At 36.4% G+C, this 23,320-nt stretch overlaps 2 protein-coding genes across 2 annotated transcripts; both read left to right on the top strand.

Annotated features, from left to right (window-relative positions):
* Positions 1–412: 412 nt before the first annotated feature.
* Positions 413–6,997, top strand: LOC119070119. Its single transcript, XM_037174433.1, has 3 exons — positions 413–663; positions 3,696–5,231; positions 5,300–6,997. The coding sequence occupies exons 1-3, from the start codon at positions 612–614 to the stop codon at positions 6,889–6,891; spliced, it is 3,180 nt and encodes a 1,059-aa protein (XP_037030328.1). The 5' UTR covers positions 413–611; the 3' UTR covers positions 6,892–6,997.
* Positions 6,998–13,524: 6,527 nt separating this feature from the next.
* Positions 13,525–20,576, top strand: LOC119070121. The gene is made up of 5 exons (XM_037174435.1): positions 13,525–13,761; positions 14,198–14,476; positions 14,540–14,822; positions 14,897–15,802; positions 17,864–20,576. The coding sequence occupies exon 5, from the start codon at positions 17,888–17,890 to the stop codon at positions 20,483–20,485; it is 2,598 nt and encodes an 865-aa protein (XP_037030330.1). The 5' UTR covers positions 13,525–13,761; positions 14,198–14,476; positions 14,540–14,822; positions 14,897–15,802; positions 17,864–17,887; the 3' UTR covers positions 20,486–20,576.
* The last annotated feature ends 2,744 nt before the right edge of the window (positions 20,577–23,320 follow it).

Raw genomic sequence — 23,320 nt, 5'->3', positions numbered from 1 at the left:
ATAGTCGTTCATGGAGTGATAAGTGGTTGTTAAACAGGCCGAATACAATTTTTTCCACTTTCTCTCTCTCTCTCTCTCTCTCTCTCTCTATCTATTCGATCAGACGAGCCCAAGAAGTCCATCTCATTTGTGTTAAAAAGAAAAATCAAAATTAAAATAAAAAAAAAATCTCAAGGTAAATTTATCAATACGAAAGGATCAAACATGATGTGGCCCTATCTATATACACATAAAAGAAGGAAACAAATAAGAAGTCAGAAAAATATCAAAAACCCAAAATGGACAAAAAAAATTGAGAACATTCATCATACTCATAACTATTCCATAGTAAAAACAGTAAATAAGTTAAATTATCTTCAGCCCCTAACATATTAAGAAGCAGAAAAATGTTGTCGGTCGTCGGCGGTGTGGTATTCAAATATATATAATATTAAAATATGCTCGAATGTGCAGTATGTGACAGTCAAATATTTTTCAGTTGATTGATGATACTCAAGTAGTGAAGACGTTGAAACAAGACTGGGAAAAGAAAATGAATATTTAATCTAACTGGCAGTTGTAGGAAGAAGAAAAACATTTTTTTTTTGTGAATGTGATTTGTTTACGACACGATGGCTTTAACCAAGTGTTTTGTGATTTTATTTTTGGTGTACTTAAATTTCGGTAAGTTCGAATGCCATCACGTGTTGATGTTAATTCTGAGTATAATTGGATTAATCAATAATCAATTGGTAATGAAAATTTAGTTAAAATTGGACAGTGATGATTTTCTCAGTTTTGGTTTTCTTTTACAAAATTTTTATTTTAATTTTTGAAAATAAGTTTGATTCAGCCGATTGCACTGTCGACATATGAAATCTACTAAGTTTGGTCTGAATAGTTTATGTGGAAGTGCCGAATTCTAAATCTCTTGTTATGAGGAAAATATCGTTTGTTTCCACAATCTCACTTGCAATTTGAGCCACAGACTTCGAATGATTAATTAGTGTGAAGTTCGTTCTCATCTACGAAATTACTCTAAAAAATTGTGGAAATTCTCTTCGGATCTATTTTCTGTATTCTAACGTTTGTTTTAGGTGAAATGAGTCGAGACTGAATGAAAATCTTAATTTTATTTTAAGTGATCCACGGCATATTTTTGGGAATTTTAATTGAAAAAGTTCCAAAACATTCTGAAGTTTGGAATTTTCGCAATTTTCTCAGAATTATCTGGAATTTTCACACTTTTTTTCAACGACAATAAATCTTCCTTGCTACACATGGGCAATGTGTCTGACGGTCGATTTTTGATATTCGGAAGTTTAAAAAAAATTGAGATTTAAAAATGGATTAATTTCGAATAGACTATCAAAGAAATCTCCTGTAATAAACCAAACCGGAAACTCAAAATATGTGCTCAGATGCGGAAATTTAATGACTTCAAGTCACACAGATAAGTTATTTAAAATCACGAGAAAAAAGACCAAAGACCGGAAATACACTTAATTACGATAAATCAAAATGGGATATTGCAGTAAATATTGTTTCCAAATGTCGCACTACCTGCCGGTTAAGAGTGGTAACCCTAACTTACTGAAACCATTAAAAAAAAAACTTTTGCGAAATACAGATTGATTCAGACCATTTGTATCTGGTTTAGGTGGTGTAATTATTTCAGACATCGCCGAAATTTATTTCATCACGGATGTATGCCAAATCTATCAAAAATAGCCGTACGAACTGACATAATGTCTGAAGTGAATTTTTGGTATTGCTAGTCATATAGCTTTTCATTTTCACTACTCTTTTGGAATTTCGTAGTATATTACGTCCTTGTTTGTAAGTTTGTTGTTTTTGCGAAACAAGCCGAATGCAAATGTAGTAATCACACAAGCCAAAACAATAACTTAAACGCAATCACGGAAGATATTTTATTCAAAAGCGGGAGGTAAAGTTAATTTTAATGCATGGAGCCAAAACTTTACCTCAAGTTTTTGAAGGAGCCAAAACTTTACCTCAAGTTTTTGAAATAAATATCTTACTTGGCAATGGGGTAAATGATGAAAATGGTAATTCTTGAGTGTTTACCGATCGGCAAATTTCACACAAGAAGTACCATTTCCATCATTTATCACATACGCGCGATGTCAAAATTACTTAACTAGAGGAATAATTCAAAAATTACACTTCAGGTCTATGTTGTTGTCTCGTTTTCGTTTATGTAATAAAATAGAGTACACACTTGTCACTACAATCCTCGACTTCTTCTTGACAAGTGTGTAATATAACAGCGGTCCCACTAAAATTTTCTTGTCCTACCGCAGGACATGGAGGACGTTGATTTGAGGTTTATTAATGAAAATAACAGACATTCCAACTAAGGTTAAAAATAGTTATTTATGCCACTGCAAACTTTAGATGCCTCTGTGGCATAAAATATTGTATTTGACTGAATGCAAAGTACTTTATATGGTCACGATACAACAAACAGCCTATTTTAAATATCAACCCTTTAAGTACTTTGTACCTTTGTACCTCGACTTCATAAATAACAATTTTTCTATTTACGGTTTCTGCTGTTTCAATTCTTCGATTTTCGTCTTTGTTCGCTGGATTGCAGCTGTTAGAACTGCATGTGCCTTAATCAATTCACTTATTTCCACCGTTCCGTTGGAATTTACAGACGACAGAGTAAAGTAAACCAGGCAGTAGTGCTTGATTTGACTAGGGACCTGAATAATCTAGTAGTCTTATTTTTATGCGAGTAAAACTTTTTAATTTATGTCAGTGTTCATTTGAGTTCATTTTTATACAGTGTATTAGGTCCCTTATTTGACGTTTCAAAAATGAACCGCTCCTGCCTGGTCTATTTTACTCTGCGGTGAATTTACAGCTTTGCTCAAACATTTGTTACTGTCGATCAACAACTTTTCCGCCACATTTAACGTTGCCAATTCCAGACCAATCGATCTATCGATTTCCCTTATCTGGGCTTCCTTCGCTTTTTTGTCCTTATGTTTACGATCAGCTCTTTCGTCCTGCTGCTTTTTTTTCTACCACTTTTCAGCTTAGAATTTTTGAAGAACTAAATAAACCTGATAGTTTGTGACAAAGTGACAGCAGACCATCAGTTATGGGAATATTTATAACACCCTTATAAGCATTAACACCATTAACGACTCGCTGTTGTTCCTTGTATCGACTCTTTATTTTGCAGAAGGTTCGAGCTACTAGGGAAATCGCCTAAAAACAATCGTCCAAAACAAATACACAAATAACTATTAAATGCTTGTGAACGGTAAGTGCACTTTCACTGTCGCGAACAGTAGCGTAAAGTGCACATTACGGTACTTAAGCATGTAAAGTGCTGCTGCAAAAGGGACATTAAATCTAAAAATATGCAAAGGAAAACTGAAATTTATATCAGTTCTATCACTGATAGACTAACAGTAATGTAATCAAATTTATTATCTGACTGTCAGTCTCAGGGAATACCAATCCAAGCAAATCAAATTACATTTCCAAGAATAGACCCCCAGACTTATAGACAAGTCAGCTTAAAAGCTTTATGTAAAATGAAATTGTAGTAAAGAACCAAGTCAACTTTTAACGATTGAAACTGATCAAAAAATTGTTTGATCTGTTGCACAGTAAAATACTTTGATGGCTGTAGTTCGTGTCGTTTATTAACAAACATAATATTGGTTTCATTTCAGATACTTCACCGATAGACTGTGCCACAATCCCTGAGAGATTAGATTCACCCGACAGCATCAACGAAAACGACGAGAACTCCGACATATACACAACAACAGGAGCAACCGAGGAAGATATCGAAAAAATATTTGAAACTTACGAGAATTTGTACATTAAAAATTCCAATTGGTTGAACGATGACGAACTAGCGAAAAATGCGAACAATGAAAAATTGTCAGAAATCCAACTAGAGGAGGAAACAACTGCACGTGATTCGGAAACAACCGAACAAACGGCCGATGATGTTGTTGAATCCATTCAAAATATTATGGATGAGAAAAATGATGCGAAAAAGAATCGAACCGACAGGACAATCGTTGTTGTCGTTACAACCAACAATGTATTTAACATAAATGGATCTGACGAGACCAGTAAGCGTCAACACACCTTACTTTCGTTCGGCACACCTGGAATGATTCAAAAGGAAACTTCGACAGACGCAACTTTAGCAATGCACAATAAAATCACCACCGCGTTCTTCAACAGCAATCCAACTTCAATCGTAGGACAACCGGAAAATTCTGTTGCAGATGACAGTAAATCAATTGTCTTGGACGATCCCGTTGGCGATGCAGAAAATATACCACATGCAACCGAAGCGGGAGAGGAGGTTGATGCTAGAGCAACTGATCAACCGAATGGTCAGAGCGTTGACGATTATGATCTAGAAAATCTGATTGATATCCGTCGACTTGATCCTGCTGGAGTTGAAAGTGCAAAGCTGAGCAGGAGTTACAACGATGAGCTGACAAGTGACGATTCAAACGATATTTTAAGAATTATGAAGATTATTCCAAGTAGAAGTGTGGATGAGTCTAGTACCGGTAGCCTATCGAAACCGTTCGAGATACCGTTCCAAGAACCACAAGATTCATCGCTAATGGAAGCAATCGAAAATATTCTTGATACCGATGTTAGAAAGGCTTTCGAACGCGATATTCCACAAACGCATCACGTCCCATTGGACATTAATATTGAAGAAGAGGCTCTGTATGCACCTCTAAAAGATTTGAGTGAATATATAGTCGAAGAAGTTCCCATCAATGTAAATTACGAAATGTTCGCCGACAATAAAAAATTTGGTGACACAATTAACAAGGTCGTAAATGTCGAGGAAATTAGCAGAAAATTAGTCGAAAATGATGACAAAATTGAAACCTTTGGAAATATTGAAAAATCAAGTGAACATATGAATTATAACCGGGAAAGTGATTCCGTCACTGAGAGCGATAATTTGACTGATGAACTAGTGACAGAAACTGAACAAAAAACGACGACTTTAACAACAGAAGAACCGATAATAGCTTCGACAACAGAGGAAGCAACACCAACAACCAAGATAACAGATGACAAAGAAACGAGGACGTCATCCAGCGAAGCAGCACTATTGGAAGAAATAACAACAACCAACAAAGATGAAGAAACAACAAGCACTACTGACGGACCTGCATCAAATGCTGCAAACGAACAGACTGAAGGTGTAAACGAGTACGAAGGTAACTTTCACCATTTTCATTGTTCACACAGAGAAACTAAAATCCAATTCAATTTCCTTTCCTTTTAGAATCCTATACTCCAACAACAACTGCCCATCATGAAGCACCACTCAACGACAACAAAATTGAAGTACAAAATGAAAAATTGAACGAAGCACATTCTGAGCGAGTCGAAACGTTACAAAAGAGCGCTTTACTGGATGCAGATTTATTATCACAGCATGGTCAACCATCTAACAGTGCCAACATTGAACAAACCGAATCAATTTCGGAAAACGTGTCCGATGTTCCGGATAAAATACCTGAGACTCCACATATACCGAATGGTGAATCAACCTCGCCATCTGCAGGCACAGACAATACATTTGCTCCTGAGTCTTCGTTATCAATGGGAGTAGAAAGCAATTTACAACCTATACAGGATGATAAGAGCAGCTCTGTGATTGGTACTTTCGAGAAACTTGTCGATCAGTCTTTCGACGATTATCCGATATATGTGCATCTTGATACCACAACAGAATATGTAACTAATCCAAACTTGTATATAGGAGCATCGTTTTCCGGTGCACAAGTTGCAGCAATAATGGCTGAGGCTGAACGAGCTAGGACTGCTTCAAACGTTCAAATTTTGTCATCAAAAAATGCTGCTGAGTTTTCGACAGAAGAAAGTTTTGCCGATACTCCGGGCTCGTTTATCGACGCATTTCCTTCTCAAGGCGAAGTCAAGACATCGTTTGATTTGGAAGATAAACTGGACGAACGTGACGATACATCAGACGGAGTCGAAGATAAAAGGGATGAAGCTGAAGACAGACCAGATGGAGCCGAAGATAGATCAGATGGAGCTGAAGATAAACCAGATGGAACCGACGATAGACTAGATGGAGTCGACGATAGCCGACAAGACGCAAAAGCTAGCCTAGAAGAAGCAAAAGATAGACTAGAAAAAGCCGAAGATAGACTCGAAGAAGCCGAAGATCAGCCGGAAGAAGACAAAAACTATAGATGGGAAATGTTGCAAGCAAGAAATGCCGTAGAAGTTGCGAAAGCCGAAGTGAACAAAGCTGTTCATATAGTCAAATTGATTGAATGGCGTTTTAAAGACATTGGACATACTACAACCAAACCACACGGTGAAGATGTAGTCAGCGAAGTGGTAAAAGCTGATGAAGAAACCACGGAACAGCATCAAATCATTAAAAAACCCGGAGTCGACGATGCCACTAATGGAACCATCGTTACAAAGATTAACGTCACAATTGTTGAAAGTAAACATTTGGTTCCCTCCGGCACAACGAATTTCGAAAGCCGATCGTTTGGTGACAATGATGAGCCCGTCGATCCATTACGAACATTAGTCGAGGCGGTGGAACTAACGGCTGACATCACAAAGTCTGTGGATAATTTTCAAAGCTTTATTGATCCGAACGACTCGATTCATCTTGCGGCTAATCAAGTTATTGAGAATAAAGACGATATGGAATTGGTTGAGAGCGCTGAGAAATTGAAAGTGGCCGAAGCATCGTCGGTATGGCCGGGAGCAGCCACATACATTTATTTTGCTGGAGCAGTGTTGTCAATCGGACTGATAGTATTGTTAGGTATAGTTTCGTATTTACGATTCCGTCAATTCAAGCGTAACCTCTTATTTTCTTGTTGATGAATTCCAGATTTTTTGTTTGGAAAATAGATTACGAAAATGTGATTGTACATACAATTGTAACAATTTTGATGCCATTCTGAATAATATATTTAGCTAAGAAATTACCGAAATTAATTTGCAACAGGTCCACGGTCTGTTCACGGTGATTGGTGATCATGTAATTGAGCGTCTGCAAACGGTTTGTATGTTCTAAAGTTGATCCCGCAATTAATGAAGTACAAAAATCTACATCTGACTCCTAATTATTCCGATCGTTAGTGCTGATAGTCCAAATTTTCTCGATAGTTACATGCATCATAGGCGGTAATCGACTATATCTGAGCGTGTTAACAATTTAGGTGTGTCGATATTTCAAGAGAGTATACAAGAAACGAGAGATGTTGACGCATATAATTTGCTTTAATTTTTCAATTTAACCTGCCTAAGTTCAACATAAATCGAAAGACTAAGAATCACTTGGTACAGTTAATGTACGTTTATTGTAAAGGTCGATTGCGGTTAAGGCCTACGTTTGGTTGATTTTAACTGTATTCTACGAGTACTAATCTCTGCTCAAAATGAAATATTTTGCTAATAAAGACATTAAACTCGCTGTTATGAATCTAAGTTGCTTTACTTACGCTCACAAACGACAAAAAAATTCAATTTTAGGACTAGTTTTACAGTTAAAGTCAACCCAATTTTTTTTAGGTTAGCACAATCTGCAATCTCTCCAAGTGGGATATGTTATTATCACCCATAAACCAATTGCTCCTTTAAAAGTAACCTATTTTGCGTACTTTAATGGTTTTACTTTTTCAAAAAAAAGTTTTTTCCTCACAAAAATCTTCAAAAAACGAATAGGCTGCAAATTGGCGAAAGGGTGATCGTTCCTAAGAGGCATCGATGCTTTGCTGAAAAGCATACTTTTGGGCGTTTTTAATTACTGGATTTTAGTTTACTTTTGATGATACCTTACCAGCTAGTTCACTCATCCAAATATATTTCTCATAAGTTGTTTTACATGTTTACTAATAACACTTGCGTATTAGCAACTGAATTCAATTTCTATAAATTTGGATGACTATATTGCGTCCAGAATTGAAAATTATTTTTAAGGGGATAACTCAGAATAGAAGGTAATACTGCGGTAACGGCGATAACTCATCTACTCAGTCAATAACCTTAAGGATGTAGTAGGACACAATTATTTTAAGCTCGTAAGTACAACAGCATACCTGTTGAAAATACTAAGATCAAATCATGTCCTTGAATTTAGCACAAGATTAAAAACACAAGATTAGTAAATATCTTGATATATCAAGATTTGGAAGCACGAATCTTGATATATCAAGATTTGGTGACACGAATCGTGATATATCAAGATTTGGTGACATGACACGATTCATGTCACCGTATCTTGATATATCAAGATTTTATTGCTTAGCATCTTAACGACTAGCGTCACCGTGCACAGAATTCTCACTAGAAGAGCTTATGATTCCTTACGAAGAATAAATAAGGACTCTACCGTCAGTGTACAATCATCGAAAAAGGGTGATAGATTGTCTGCATATTCTCACTGGCAGTGATTACGATTCCTAACGGAGAATAGTTCAATTTGATGAATACCAATTTTCATTCTACATAAACAGCGTTTTAACACGCCGAGCGATCCGGCCCATTGCCCCGGAGCGAAGCGGAGGGCCGCAATGCGAGCCGGGCGCCGGAACGGTGTCGGTAACTTAGGAGTTAATTTTTTTTTCTCTCGCATCGTCTAATAATTTGTCTGTGTAATTTTTTTTTTAATATAAAATTTAAATAAATTAAAAAAAAAGTTACACAGACTTTGCACTAACAGTCACAAAAAGACATTTCCCAAATAAAATTTTTTCAATTCATGCATATCTCTCCTCATTATTAGACGATGCGAGAGAAAAAAATTAACTCCTCAGTTACCAACACCGTTCCGGCGCCTGGCTCGCATTGCGGCCCTCGGCTTCGCTCCGGAGCAATGGGCCGGATCGCTCGGCGTGTTAAAACGCTGTTTATGTAGAACTGATTCCCGCAAAGAATATTTTTCCAAAATTCATTATTTATTCATTCTAAATTGACTGATGATACCTGTCATTATTTAAGTGCAAGTATATTTAAGTATCAACACGTTTATAGTACCGTTTTGGTGCATTTCGATTGGCTTTCGTGTTGTCTACATGACAAAATGAGTGGTTAGTGAGTTAATTTGCTATTTATTTTAGCCGTTTTATGATGAAAAGAACAACCATTTCCCAAGTGAAAAGTGGCGCAGTTGAGAGGGACAATTTTTAAGTGAACATTTACTGTAAGCCTTTTTGGTTACCTACCTACCCTAAAAAGCTTTGATTTTTTATGTTTGATTGGTTAGGATCATAGAAAGATTAATAAGTTAGAAGGGTAGCCCAACGATGATTTGGTTATAAATATTCTCAAGAGGTCTTTATAAACTGTACTAAAGAAATTATTAAGAAAAAGGAACTGAATTGAACAATTTTTGTCCAAAAGTTCACTCAAATGTGTGATATCGAAAGTAGAGGTGTGCGCCGCCGAGTTCAGCCGGCGCGCCGCCGGCTGGAGGTACTCAGCCGAGCGCCGCCGCCGATACAAAAATATGACATCAGCCGCCGCCAGCCGCCGACTGTTTTCATCGGCTCGACAACAAAATAAGTTTAGGGCCTCATTCAACTAAATATCACGATTTTCAATTTCTCCGATGGAGCTTAGCGTTTCTTTGAATGGTAGCAATCGCAAATCTTCGTTCTTAACACGTAATGTCTTTTAAAAGCATAATTTCTATTATTGTTTAGGTATATGGAATATTTCATCGATGAGTGCTGTAAAACATCATGTATGTTTAACGTAAACTTCCTTCTGAGAAACCGCGTGGAATGATAAGAAAATTGCGATTTTTACTTATTATAATAATTTGACGTAAAACATTCGATTTATAAGTCGATTGACAATACAATTTGTATGGAAAAATTCCTTATAATTTCCTCGTTTTACGTCAACTTAAAACTAAATTAAATTAAATTAAATAAAAATCGCAATCTGCCTTAATGTCATATTACAAATACCTTGTGTTGAATTTTTATTTTTTAAAAAGAAATTTTAGTCGACTCTTACCTCACCTTGCATTTCAAGAAGAGTTTTTTTTTACTCTTTAGTGAGTCACTAGTCATAGGACAGTCTCGGAATTATAAGAAGTAACTATTACAATCCGATCGGCGCTATTCATTCCACATGCATTTCCAACTTTATGACATTTACGTATGTATTATAACATACGATTTGTGGAATGAATATCGATTGGATTGTAAATTAAATTAAGAGGGATTCTTTTGAAAAACAGCCTACCGAAATCGGGCGTGTTTTCTATTGGAACTTTTTATAGGTACCTAGAAAGGACTTCGACCCTAGAAGCCAAAACCACTCTCAAAAAAATTCTTCGAAGCTTTTATGGCTGGTGAAAGGTGATCGAAAGCCGAAAATTTGCACTTTTCTTACCAAAATTTCTCCAGGTACACGAGCCGTACAGGGTCGTGTGGGGTGTCATTAGAAAGGTAATCACATCTACTATTGAGCCGAATAGAGACTCATTGGTTTTAAAATTAATCATTTGAAAGGTAATTTTATGTGCTTTTGGGCCAAATAGGGTCTTATGGGGTTTGGATGCATATGCGATGAAAGATGGGCACTTAAACATTTCAACTTCTCATATTTCATCGCATATGCATCCAAACCCCATAAGACCCTATTTGGCCCAAAAGCACATAAAATTACCTTTCAAATGATACCCCACACCACCATGTACGGCTCGTGTACCTGGAGAAATTTTGGTAAGAAAAGTGCAATTTTTCGGTTTTTGATCACCTTTCACTAGTCACAAAAGCTTCGAAGAATTTTTTTGAAAGTGATTTTTGGTTCTGGGGTCGAAGTCCTTTCTAGGCACATATAAAAAAGTCCACTGGAAAATGCGTCCGATTTCGGTAGGCTGTTTTTCAAAAGAATCCCTCTAAACTTTTTAAAGCTCTGGGGCGATCCACAAAATCTGCATTTTCCAGACTTATCATTATATCTCGTAATTACGTTTCCATGTAGTTCTGAATATTTTGCACTATCTGTAACAATATGTCCAGACCTACCTGTGACTCTTTCGAGTTACGTACTTTATGGACCATCCCTTTGCATTTTATGAAAATTAAACTGGAGTCGTACCACTAAAGTAATTAGTTTTTAACAACGAACTTTAGAAGTTTCGTTGTTCTTTCGACTATTAGCAAACCCAGTTTATTTATCTTAGAATTAAATTTTCAAAGATTCAAAATTTGAAAGAAATGAAGTTAGTCGAGTTGGATAGGCGCTGGATTTATAAACCAGAGGTTGCTAGTTCAAGCCCAGCTGTGGACATTATGAGCAAAAATGCTTTCACTTCAGATTTTGATGTCTAGTAACTAGTATGTTTCACAAAATAAAAATTAAACTTTGTTGGTTTTACACCAGAGATCACAGGAACTCATAATTCTTGTATTAGATTAGAAATGAAGTAGGTATTCTTATGTATAACTGTAAAAACATTGACTTTTCTTTGAATTTTTAGAATTTTTTTTAAATTATTCAAAATATATCGGCGCGCCGCGGCTGAGCCGAGCCGCCGAGAAATATCGTTTTCGGCGCGCCGCCGCCGACACATCTACACTCGGCTAGCCGCCGCCGAGAATTTTTGACCGGCGCACACCTCTAATCGAAAGCAAAGTGACAAGCAACAATTCATCAAGTAATTATGAATTAGGTTGCAGTAATAGATCAAATATATAAATCAGTCAAAAAACCCTTAAAGGGTAAATGTGACGCAAGTCCTTTATCTTACTTACAAAATAACTTATATCGCAAAAGTTTTATCAACAAAAAATTGACTCAAAAGATTTGTGAAAGAAAATTTTACAAAAAGTGCTGTAAATATGCTCCGCCGTCCTCAAAAAAATTTTGTTAAAACATTTTTGGTTGTGGACTTGTGTCACGCCCGCTTACTAACGTGTGGGCATGATTTCCATTTTCGACGTAAATTTTCATTTCGAATTTGCTATTCACAGTAATTTACAATTCAATTTAACTTTACCTAATATAAGTAATGACAATTGGAACTCTCAAAACCTTTATGGCTTGTATTTGAAATGACACATCCGAAATCACATTAAAGATTCGAAAACTTCGCTTGTTTCAGTGTAACGTTTCCAGCTAAATTTGAGTTTTATTTGAATTTCAAAAGAGAGCAACTAAAATCGGCAGAACTTTCTCAATAGAGTTTGTTCTTAAATTTGTTGTTACATTGCCATGCCATATATTTATATTCAGGCCAAATAACCAAATAAAAACTACATTTTTCCAATAAAAATACACTTTTCATTTTTCGGTATTGGTATTTTTTAATCAAAACCGGTATTCGGTATTGGCGTTTTCCGGTTCTAATACCGGTATTGCAATCCCTACGTTATCACTGCCAGTGACAATATGCAGATAATCTATCACCCTTTTTCGTTGATTGTACATGTACAGTGACGGTAGAGTTCCTGAGACGTTATTTATTCTTCGTAAGGAATCATAAGCTCTGCTAGTAAGATCTCTGTATACGGTGACGCTAGTCCTGAAGATGTTAACCAATAAACTCTTGATATATCAAGAATCGATGACATGAATCTTGATATATCAAGATTCTGTCAAACAAATCTTGATATATCAAGATTCGTGTCACCAAATCTTGATATATCAAGATATTTACTAATCTTGTGTTTTAAATCTTGTGCTAAATTCAAGGACATATCAAATCTACGAGAGAGATTGTTTCGAAAAACATCCTACCGAAATCGGACGCATTTTCCAGTGGAATTTTTTATATGTGCCCAGAAAGGTATTCGACCCTAGAAGCCAAAATTACTTCCAAAATAATAAATTTCTCCAGTTACACGAGCCGTGCACGGTCGTGTGGGGTGTCTTTAGAAAGATAATTGCAAGTTTGGTAGCATCTCTACGATGAAATAGGAGCATTTAAACATTTCGACTTCTCATATTTCAACGTAGATCCTTCCAAACCCCATGACACCCTATTTCCCCTGATACAACATAAATTACCTTTCTAATGACATCCCACACGACCATGTACGTTTCGTGTCCTTCGAGAAATTTCTGTAAGAAAAGTTTAATCCGGTTGAAAACCTGAACTGTACATATCTCAGTGTGGATGAATTTTTAAACCCATTAAGACCCTGTAATTCCACAGGAAAATACGTTCGATTTCGATAGGCTGTTTTTCAAAAGAATCCTCAGATCCTTATGATATGATTGCCGTCTGTGAAAGGTTATAATTTAATCGCAAGGTTTGTTTAATGCCCAGTGCCGGACTGGCCTCATGGGCGTTCGGGCGATTCCCGAAAGGCCTTTTGATTTTTGAATGGATAAATGACAACGAAGGGCTTTTTGAAAAATTTCTCCATACAACGCCCGAAGGGCTTTTTTGAGCCAGTCCGGCACTGTTAATGCCTCCAGATACAATCAAAAACCCTCAGTCATTCTACATAATTATTTCAAGAAAACTCGGTCTCTATCGTCACATTCATTTTATACCTACGTGTAAAATCAAATCTCTCGATTATCATCGATAGACTAACACCAACTCATGGTGAGTATTCAACTATTCATCAACTCATTGACTGTATCTAAGTGTCACGGATTGAGATAACAGGCGAAAAACATCATTCACAACACAGTCGTGTCCCAAACAACAAATCAAGTTCAACATTTCATTTATTGTGAGAACAACAGTCACACCGATCGTCCAAACATTAGCCGCAACAGGTTGGTATTTTAATCGGATTTGATGCAAGTGTTTAATCGAGCCAAGGAGCATTATGTTTTAATTCATGCAAAAAAACATGATCTATTCGTTCACTTGTTGAGTGTATAAATAGTGTAACTGATGCTAAACAGCCGTAACTTTCATTAACGTTACTGTGTATGTGTGCGCGATATTGAGTTTATAGTTAACGAGTTTATGTTGTCATGTTTTTACGTGTCGTTGAATCAGTCTAACAAATTGTGATAAGATAGAACCAATTGACCTGACGATATGTGGTCAGTAGTCAGTGACCACTGGTCAGGTCACCCATTAGTACTCAGAAGACAAAATCTTGTTAACAAATGTTTTTATAGAAAAACCTAATTAACGAGATGTCCATTTACCTTCCACCAGTGGAAAGTATGGAATTAAAGGTTTTCATATTTCGTGTTCCAGCTAATCCATCAACATGTCGTTAACAAAAGCATGCTGTACACTACCTCCCGTTACTTCCGATTATCGCCCGCCTGGTACGACCATAAATATTGGAGATCTCCCCGTCTACGAAACAATTCCGAACGATTCGAAAAAGCTGCTAATTTGTGTGTACGATATTTTTGGAGTACATCCAAATATCAGGCAAGTGTCTGAGACAATTGCTTTGGCCGGCTTTCGTGTAGTCATACCGGACTTCTTTCGAGGGAATCCAATAACCGAAGAAACAATGGCCCAAGGGTAGGTCCTGATTTTCGAAGAAATGCATACAGTATCTGGTGTAACTACAATTGAAATTTTTAGAATGCCGGCAATCTTAGCATTCATCGAAGAAAAGGGAAATTGGAATAAAAATGTGAAAACAGACGTACGGAATGTGATTGAGCATTATAAAACCACTGAAGTGATAACTTCAGTTGGAATATTCGGTTTTTGTTGGGGTGGCCGAATCACTCTGGACGCAGCCCTCGAACTCGATGAAATCAAAGCTGGTGGTCTAGTCCATCCTTCGCTGATCAAAAACGAGGAAGCTGAAGGTGTTAAGCGTCCATTGATTTTGCTTCCTTCGAAAAATGAGTTAGACATGGTACGGTGATCATTGGATTTTGTATCAAACGAACTGTTTTTTTTGTCTTAACTTATGCCGTCCACTCATTGCAGATTCCATTTTATGAAATTCTAAAGAAGAATTTGGGCGAAAATAAATGCGCACATCATCGTTTCGACGATATTCATCATGGATTTTGTGGTGCTAGAGGAGACTTTTCGGATGAGTTAAATGTCAAACGTGTCAACGAAGTTATTCAACTGTTAACATCGTTCTTTGGTGAACATGTTTAGTAATAAATGTAAAACTTTTGTGAATTCCAATGAACGTTCATTAAAGTGAGATAAATTCCAATAGGATACATAAGTAATAGATAGTTGAGTCATAAGCCAAGGTACCATAAGCCCGAAAACATCTAGTAAACCTCTGTCTACAATTCTGATTGTCAGAAGAGAGGAAACGATTATCAAATGGCAAATGCGTACAAACACCCCAATACTCAATGTATTCTCTGCGCGGCTCTACAGATCTGAAGTAAGATGATTCAATTGTTGCATTCAAGTAAATTTTAAACAAAACAAAAAATCGTTTGAGTGAACGAAACCGCGCAGATGACGGCACTCGTCTTCTATAATATCGTCGATATCGACACTCTTTATACTCGCGCATGCGCATACCATTACACTGTGTATATAAGTAATAAGTATGTTTGCATCCAATGTACTGACAACACTAGATGTCGATACTCACCATAACAAAAATAATCAAAACAAATTCTGTGTTGTTATTTAAGGAGCCTTGATTTCACTAGAAATTCGACAGTATCCTGGAAGTGACAATCAATTTTTAATGTGAAAATAGTCAAGCTACGCTTTTCCGAATTATTTTCATTAAAAAAATATTTAAGACAGTCGTGTGTAAAGTGAGAAAATAGAAAACAAAACTAAAGAACTAGCCAAACTAACCGTTGATTGGGATAGAAACTGGAGTAAATTTATTGATCCGGATTTTATTGAATTGTAAGTACGAGTTTCAACCGAAAATTATCTGGAACGTTTCATTCGCGAAAGTATATATTTTCTGTGTTAACAGTTTCGATGCGATGAGTAATCGCAAGCGATTTTTATTTACAACTTGTTGTGAAATTGAACAAACATACCATCGTTGAGTGTTAAGTTAACACTGTTACTCTTGATTTACATAGTAGCGATGTAAAGTTAACGAAACAATTCTTTTGGTTTCAGCTTTATTCAGGGCCTATTTTAAGGAAATTAAATTTCCAAAAATTCTCAAATTTTTCCATCACTTTTCGTCGTTTTATCTAAAAACACAACAAATTGCATCGTAAATGTGTTTTTTACTGCCTTTTTAGTTGTTTTTCATGTCTTTGAGCTTAACTGATTACTTCGGAATGAGATCTAACAGAAAACAAAGTTTGGAAATTTTAAGAATTTTTGTGAAATTTTGGAAATTTTTGGAATGTAAATTCCTTAAAATAGGCTCTGGCTCTATTCGCAATTCCATAAAATTTCAAACTGACATTTTTTGCTACCAATTTTGTTTGGTTGATGAGAAAATATTTTGTTTATCTAGTGATGAAATATCGCTCATTTCCAGCCCACTACAAACAAAACGTTGTTCCTAACTTATGCTAAAAAACTTTTTCAGCGAATTCGATTTCACAGAACTCGCCTCCGGCTGGATTCATTTATATGTGCAACGATAGTGGGTGAGGCCAGCTACAACACCCCATACTCAGCTCCGTGGTACATCGAAGCTGCAGAAAAGGCGGACTCTCCGAACATTCACTATATTTCTAGTCATAACTCTAGTGGATCAACTAGCACCAAGCGGTGCGTATACTTCACCTGAAGGTCTTTTCAAGGCCGACAATCGTACAACATTACAACAATTTAAAATAATTTTTTCTTGAGTTATTGTCGAAAAACTGTTTTCGGTACCCTCTAACATGTCTTCACTTTTGAGCCCTTTTCAAAGAAAACAATTTTTTTTAAGAAAAAGTGAAAGACACGTGTTTCCTAGAATTGAAAGACGAATCCAACGAGCTCATTAAAATCGGAGACCGCTTGTTTCCAAAGTTAAAAAAATCACCTGAAGATTTGGCGATATCACTCTTAAACACCTCTACAGTAAAATATTTTATTTTAAACGCGCAAAAAAAGACTGCTCACAATAATGACGCAGCCTGTAAAAAAGCGATCTTTTCCAAAAAAAAATATTAAATTTACAATAAATAAAAATCATCTATTCTATTTTTCCCTAATGTGCCCAAAATGCAGGCGGCGTTTCCACGTTGTATAGCGATTGAAATTCGTTTTTGTTTTTCAACTGATCTCTTGGCTGATCCACACAAATAATGAAAACTGTTTGAACGTTTTTACACGGTTTCACCCCTATCATGCACTACACACAGCTTCAACTGTATAAACTGTTTTAAAACAGCTGAAACAAATACATGCTGAAATTTCACTGCCTCTGACTGTAATGATTCGAAAATCGAACAAATTTGGTTTCAATGTGATCTCTAATCTTTCATTCGAAACATGAATTATAAGGTAGATAAGATAAATCCCAGTTATTACAGATAACCAGACATTTATGGTAGAATATAATTTGCTCAAATCAGTTCAGTCAGTTACTTTTGGGAATTTTAATTCTGAAAAATATCAAAAAAAATTGATTTTTTTTCTTTAAATTTTTAAGAATGCAAATTACCAAAAGTAAGCCCTCCTGCTACAGATTAGACCAAAATACGGACGACGAAATGAAATACGAAAATGGTGACATCATTGAACATGATTTTTGCTCGATACGACCGAATTATTCAGAGCTTGCCATTTATTCTTCCAGTCGTTATCTATAACAGATAACAGATAGTAGCCATCCGTAGCAGGTTATAAAATACAAGAGTTCATTGACACGGTGCAAAGTACACATCAACATCATTATAGTATTGGGACAATAGATGTATTGGTTGGATGTGTTTAGACATTCTTGAAATTGAACTTCAGATTTTCACCATTTTTCTGACCATCAAATTTTTCTCATTTGTTTCACAGAATTGAATACCATCAGAAATTAGAATGGATGTTACTCACAGTCAAATCGACGATGCATCTAATGACAATAATCACACCTGTGATATCCGATCTATTCGCATCGGTGATGGCGAAATTGCGTTCAGCAAAGGATGTGTCATGTACAAAAGTGATAAGTTGAAGGAAATGGCCGCACGATTCACATATTTTGTACCAGACCACTGTCAACTGAACCGACAGAAACGAGATGGAGCAGACTACCACATTACCATTGTCAGCAAAACGGAGTTGAAAACAATAGCTAAGTCGAATTTGAAAAAGTATTTTCAGGAGAATGTGAAATTCAGTAAACTCAGCGCAATCGATCTGGGTGTCGGCGTTCTCAAGTCACCGGATAGGGCAAGCAACGATAAAACCTATTTTTTGCTGATTTATGCACCAGAGCTCGATCAAATCCGGAAAGATTTGAATTTAGAACCGATCGATTTTCACGTGACACTCGGTTTCGACAACAAAGACATCCATGACGAGGGTAAAAAGTCGCCGAAAACCATTCAACAAATCAACAAAAAATTTCCCATTCAATGTCTTCTCACCCATCCGTCACCGTATAAAACGAAACACATCCAATACTTGGAATGGGCGGTGTTCGAGTATCCAACAAATCCGTCGATCCGAAATGTAATCAAAGAATTGATAAAACTCTATCCGAAATCGAAGTACCATAAAATCAAGGAATTAATCGACTTGTTGATCGGTATGGGTGATTTAGACGGTTTCTATGTGCAAGCGAAAATTGAACTGGCACTCGGCATGGCAACGACCGAAATTTTTCGTAACATTTCACCGCTGTTCAACTTGGAATTCGATTCCGACACCATCAATCCGAAATCGCTCCAATATTTGTTGGATTTCTTCAACAATCAAATGAACAATCAAACGATCAAGAAACAACTTTTCTACGAATTTGACAACGGTAGATTCGTTGGCCATCCCTTGCCGTTCAATTTCAGTTGGGTGCAACCAAACGTTTTGGGTGGCTCATCAGTACCATCGGCAAGCGATTTAAAGCTTTTTTCGAAAATGGGCGTCGTCAACGTGATAACATGCCTCGAACAGCCGTTAGATGTTGTCCAAGATGATGTTAAAATCCATTACTTCCAAATCGATGATCGCACGCCTCCGTCCATGAATCAACTGGAGGAAATGCTTAATATTGTGGAGTCTGGTGAACCGACAATAGTTCATTGTAAAGGGGGAGTTGGGCGTACGAATACCGTGCTTGCTTGTGTGTTAATAAAGCAACAGAAATTAAATTCAGAAGAAGCAATTGCACAGATTAAGTCGACACGGCCGAAAGTTATACTGGACGACAGACAAATCAAATTCATGAAGCAATTTTCCAGTTTGCAATACTCTTGCCATAAGCCCAAGATTAAATTACCAAAATTGATCGTATTCGTTGGATATCCGGCTAGCGGTAAAAGTACGTTGAGTACGCACATCGTTAAATATTTCGGTGACGATCAAATAGTTCGCATCAATCAGGATGAATCTGGACGAAAGGCAACGACTGAGCAGTTCAATCAAAATTTAAAAAATTCCAAAACAATCATTGTGGACAATTGCAACCTAACGAAGGACAAGCGTAAAGTGTGGCTTGATCTGGCATTCAACACGAATCAAGCGTGGTGCGTCTACTTCAACTACAACATGGAGGAATTGAAATATCGAATCGTACGCAGAATCAATCATCCGACGGTAAAAAATGGCCTCAAAATACTATCTGTTGTCAAAGATCAGCTAGAAGAACCGACATTGAACGAAGGTTTCAGTAGAATCATTAAAATCGACAGTGACGAAGATTTGAACGTATTGCTGTACGATTTGGGCATTGCACAACCAATTGAATTGCCGCCAGAATCCAAATCTCAGATCGTCAAATTTTGTCGAACGAGACATTTGGTTAATCTGGGTGGTGCGTCCAGAGACGACTTACTGCTATCATCGGGCGAACAAAATGCATTTTTACAATTTGAACTGGATGTAGAAGAGAAGATTGATGGCGCCAATCTTGGAATTGTTGTCAAGTCGGACTATAAAATTTCGGTACAAAATCGGTCGCATTATGTTAGCTCGTCATATCATGCACAGTTTTCATTGCTCGACAATTGGATTTTGAAACATACCGACGAATTGATTAGCTTACTTGAGCCAGAGGTTGAAATCTTATACGGAGAATGGTGCTACATGAAGCATTCAATTCACTACACAAATTTACCGGACTATTTCCTTGCTTTCGATATTTTCAATTGTCTGACACAGTCATTTCTGAGTCGTCGCGAATTACAAGTGCGATTAGAGGGAACGAGTATCAGACAAGTGCCGCTAATAGTGACCAAAAAGTTCAGCAACATTAAAGAAATAACGGATTTAGCATCGAAAACGAAATCAAAGTATTATGATGGTCTAATTGAAGGCGTTTATTTGAGAGTGTGCGACGATAAGAAAACAATTGATAGAGCTAAGATTGTTAGAAAAGACTTTATTTGTGGTGATAGTCAGGCAACTGGCAGTAGTAATAATGTTCGTCATTGGACGAAAGCACAGTTGACCAAAAATGTTGTAGACTTTGAAGGTTGAAATTAGTGGGGAAAAATCGATTTTTCAATCGTTAAAAATTTTGCTGTGTACTTATACAAAATAAAGAATGCTTTTGAAGCAACTCACGCACGTTTTCCTCAATATTTCGCAGGTCAATCGTCATCAGAATATTGGAACTCAACTTGCAGCTCCAGTCTTTAATTCATGACTTTTAGCTTACCATCTAATCTTAATCTATTACGAACGATATAAACGTATCTGTTTGCTTCTTTTGTATTACGACACAATATCTTCCACTACTTTTGATTCGACATCCGTTTTACAATACTAGGCCCCACCTCTTGACTGGCTATTTTTTTCTATAATTCCAGCCTTAGTTTTCTAACCATTTTTAAATGAGGTGGTGTTTTTGAGATCACAAAATTAAAGTCACATGAAAGGGTGATGTCTCTTTTATTCAGAAAACAGCAGTCATCACATGCTTCATTTTACTCATATTTAATTAATTTCCTGAAGAAACAAAAAGAGCTATGAGTTGAAGGTCCAGCGAGCGATGTCTTACTCCTAAGTTGAGTCTCCTATATAGTCTACTAAAAGCGCTGAACAGGTAGCGCATTTCTTGCTTACCTCTTGAAAAAAAAAACTCATGTGAATTACGGCCCTCGCTTCGCTCTGGCAAAATTCACACTCGTGCAAACACTTTAGGAACGAAAAAATTTCTTTTAAGAACACGATTTCACGCAAAAATTGTATATCGCAGATTACCAGTCCAATAAAGTCCAATGTTCGAATTTAACCACATGAATTACGATGCTGGTCGAAAACACTTAATATTTTCAAATCTGCGATTTTCGAAGCCTCTGAGAATTACTCGAGTTATCGTGTTATCAAGCAAGCAAGATTGTTCTAGACTTCTAGATTGTTCGACCAGAAATCCAGATTCACTTACTCGTCGAATAATTTTTTTTCTGGAAATCCGTTGCAAAAATGTCGCGGTAACAAGTTGTGTTTACAATTATACTCCAACCTCACTACTCCAATATTATCCATCTACGAACTTAAAATCTGGTAAAAATTACTTAAGTTATCACGATAACAAGGAAAAGCGTCTGAGTATAATTTGGCGTATTTCCTGCCTACCTCTTGAAAAAATATAGTCGTGTGAATTACGGCCTTCGCGTCGCTCTGGCCACAAAGTTCACACTCGTTCAAACATTTTAGGAACGAAAAAAATTCTTTTAAGAATACGGATTTCACGCAAAAATTGTCGTATATCCCAGATTACTAGTCCAATTAAATTCCAATGTTCGAGTTTAACCACATGAATTATGCTACTGGTCGAAATTGATTTTTGAAGCCTCTGTGAATTACTCGAGCTATCGGTTTCTCAAGCAAGCAAATACTCTTTTGGGAAGTACTTCTTAATTGTTAGACCGGAAATCCAGAATTTCACTACTCGTCAAATAAGAAATTTTTCGGGAAATCCGTTGCAAAAATGTCGTGGTAAACAAGTTATGTTTACAATTACTCCAAACTCACTACTCCAATATCATTCTCTGTCAATTAAAACAAAAAATTTGAAAATCGGGTAAAAATTACTCAAGTTATCGCGCGGTAACAAGAGAAAGCGTCTGTGTAGAATTTCTCCCATCTTGTTGTTCGAACATTATCCATCTGCAAACTCAGCCTCAAGATTTTCAATCTTCGTCGATTAAGACAAAATCTTTGAAAATCGGATAAGAATTATGGAAGTTATCGCGGTAACAAGTAAAAAAATCTCTTGAGAATTACTCCCATCTCATTATCCCAATATTGCCCATCTACGAACTTAACCTCACGATTTTCATTCTCCGTCGATTAAAACCAAAATTTTGCAAATCGGTAAAGAATTACTCGAGTTATCGAGTCCACAAGTGTACGGACGTTTTCTGTATTTAACGTTTTTTGCCAATGTAGAACATTTTCAAAATATCAAAGTGAACTTAGCGTTACGGACATTTAAGGGTATTTTCTTTCATAAGACCCTGACTTTCAGTCAAGGGAATAATAAAAAGTCAGCTAGAGCTCATCGCTTAATTTTAATCGTAATTGATAACAGATGACTAGCCATTTACGAGAGGGCGTTCCGAAAGTTTTTAAAGAATAATTTCTTCCTTAACTTGAACAAGTCAAATTAGCTGTGAGTGAACCCTGGAATATTTTTGAAGAATATTTTTTCGTCATTTTCAAGAAAATTCTATCTGTCTATTCAAAGACAATTAGAAATTTTAAATCGGTCGCTAATTACAGGACTTATCTTGGGGCAAAGGCTCATCAATATGGGAAAGATTTTCTTACAGATCTCGAAGGATGAATCGGATTCTGGCTATTAGGGATCGACTTTACCAATTTTAAAATCCACATCCAGAAGCTTGTGTAGCTGGAAGTATGTACCTCTGTCCTAAATATTTATTTTGACGATTTGGTTTATGTACCACGACTTCGGCTACGCACATCACTTCCAAATCGTCAAAATAAACATTTTGAGGTACAAACGCTGCTATTTCTTTTAATTGACAAACAGTTAGTAAAATCGTCCACTTACTTACTTACTTACTGTGCTCTACGGATTGTAGGTGTAGCTTCGATTTTATTACAAAAACATTGAAATTCCGTTTATTTTCATTGTAACCATTACTATCGATCACTATGCATCTTTATGCTTTCATTATATCACCATCCAGCCTGTACCATACACAATGCTCAGACCGTACAAAGGATACCCAAAATAAAGAGTGAAATGTGGCACGAGGACTTTCTATCCAATTCTAAGAATATTTTACAATTGTCAATTATCATACGAGAAAATTGAAATCATTCTAATGGCAGATGTAA

This window comes from Bradysia coprophila (assembly GCF_014529535.1).
Source record: "Bradysia coprophila strain Holo2 chromosome X unlocalized genomic scaffold, BU_Bcop_v1 contig_473, whole genome shotgun sequence".
Taxonomy (NCBI): Eukaryota; Metazoa; Arthropoda; class Insecta; order Diptera; family Sciaridae; genus Bradysia; species Bradysia coprophila.
The sequence above is the reverse complement of the archived record's forward strand: the minus strand, read 5'-3'. Positions and strand labels throughout refer to the sequence as shown.

Excerpts from the sequence above, each read along its gene's own strand:
- LOC119070119 (XM_037174433.1), top strand. The coding sequence starts at position 612 with ATGGCTTTAACCAAGTGTTTTGTGATTTTATTTTTGGTGTACTTAAAT. Across the intron at positions 664-3,695 it reads TTTGGTGTACTTAAATTTCG|ATACTTCACCGATAGACTGT; the intron begins GTAAGTTCGAAT and ends GTTTCATTTCAG. Across the intron at positions 5,232-5,299 it reads AGGTGTAAACGAGTACGAAG|AATCCTATACTCCAACAACA; the intron begins GTAACTTTCACC and ends CTTTCCTTTTAG.
- LOC119070121 (XM_037174435.1), top strand. The coding sequence starts at position 17,888 with ATGGATGTTACTCACAGTCAAATCGACGATGCATCTAATGACAATAAT.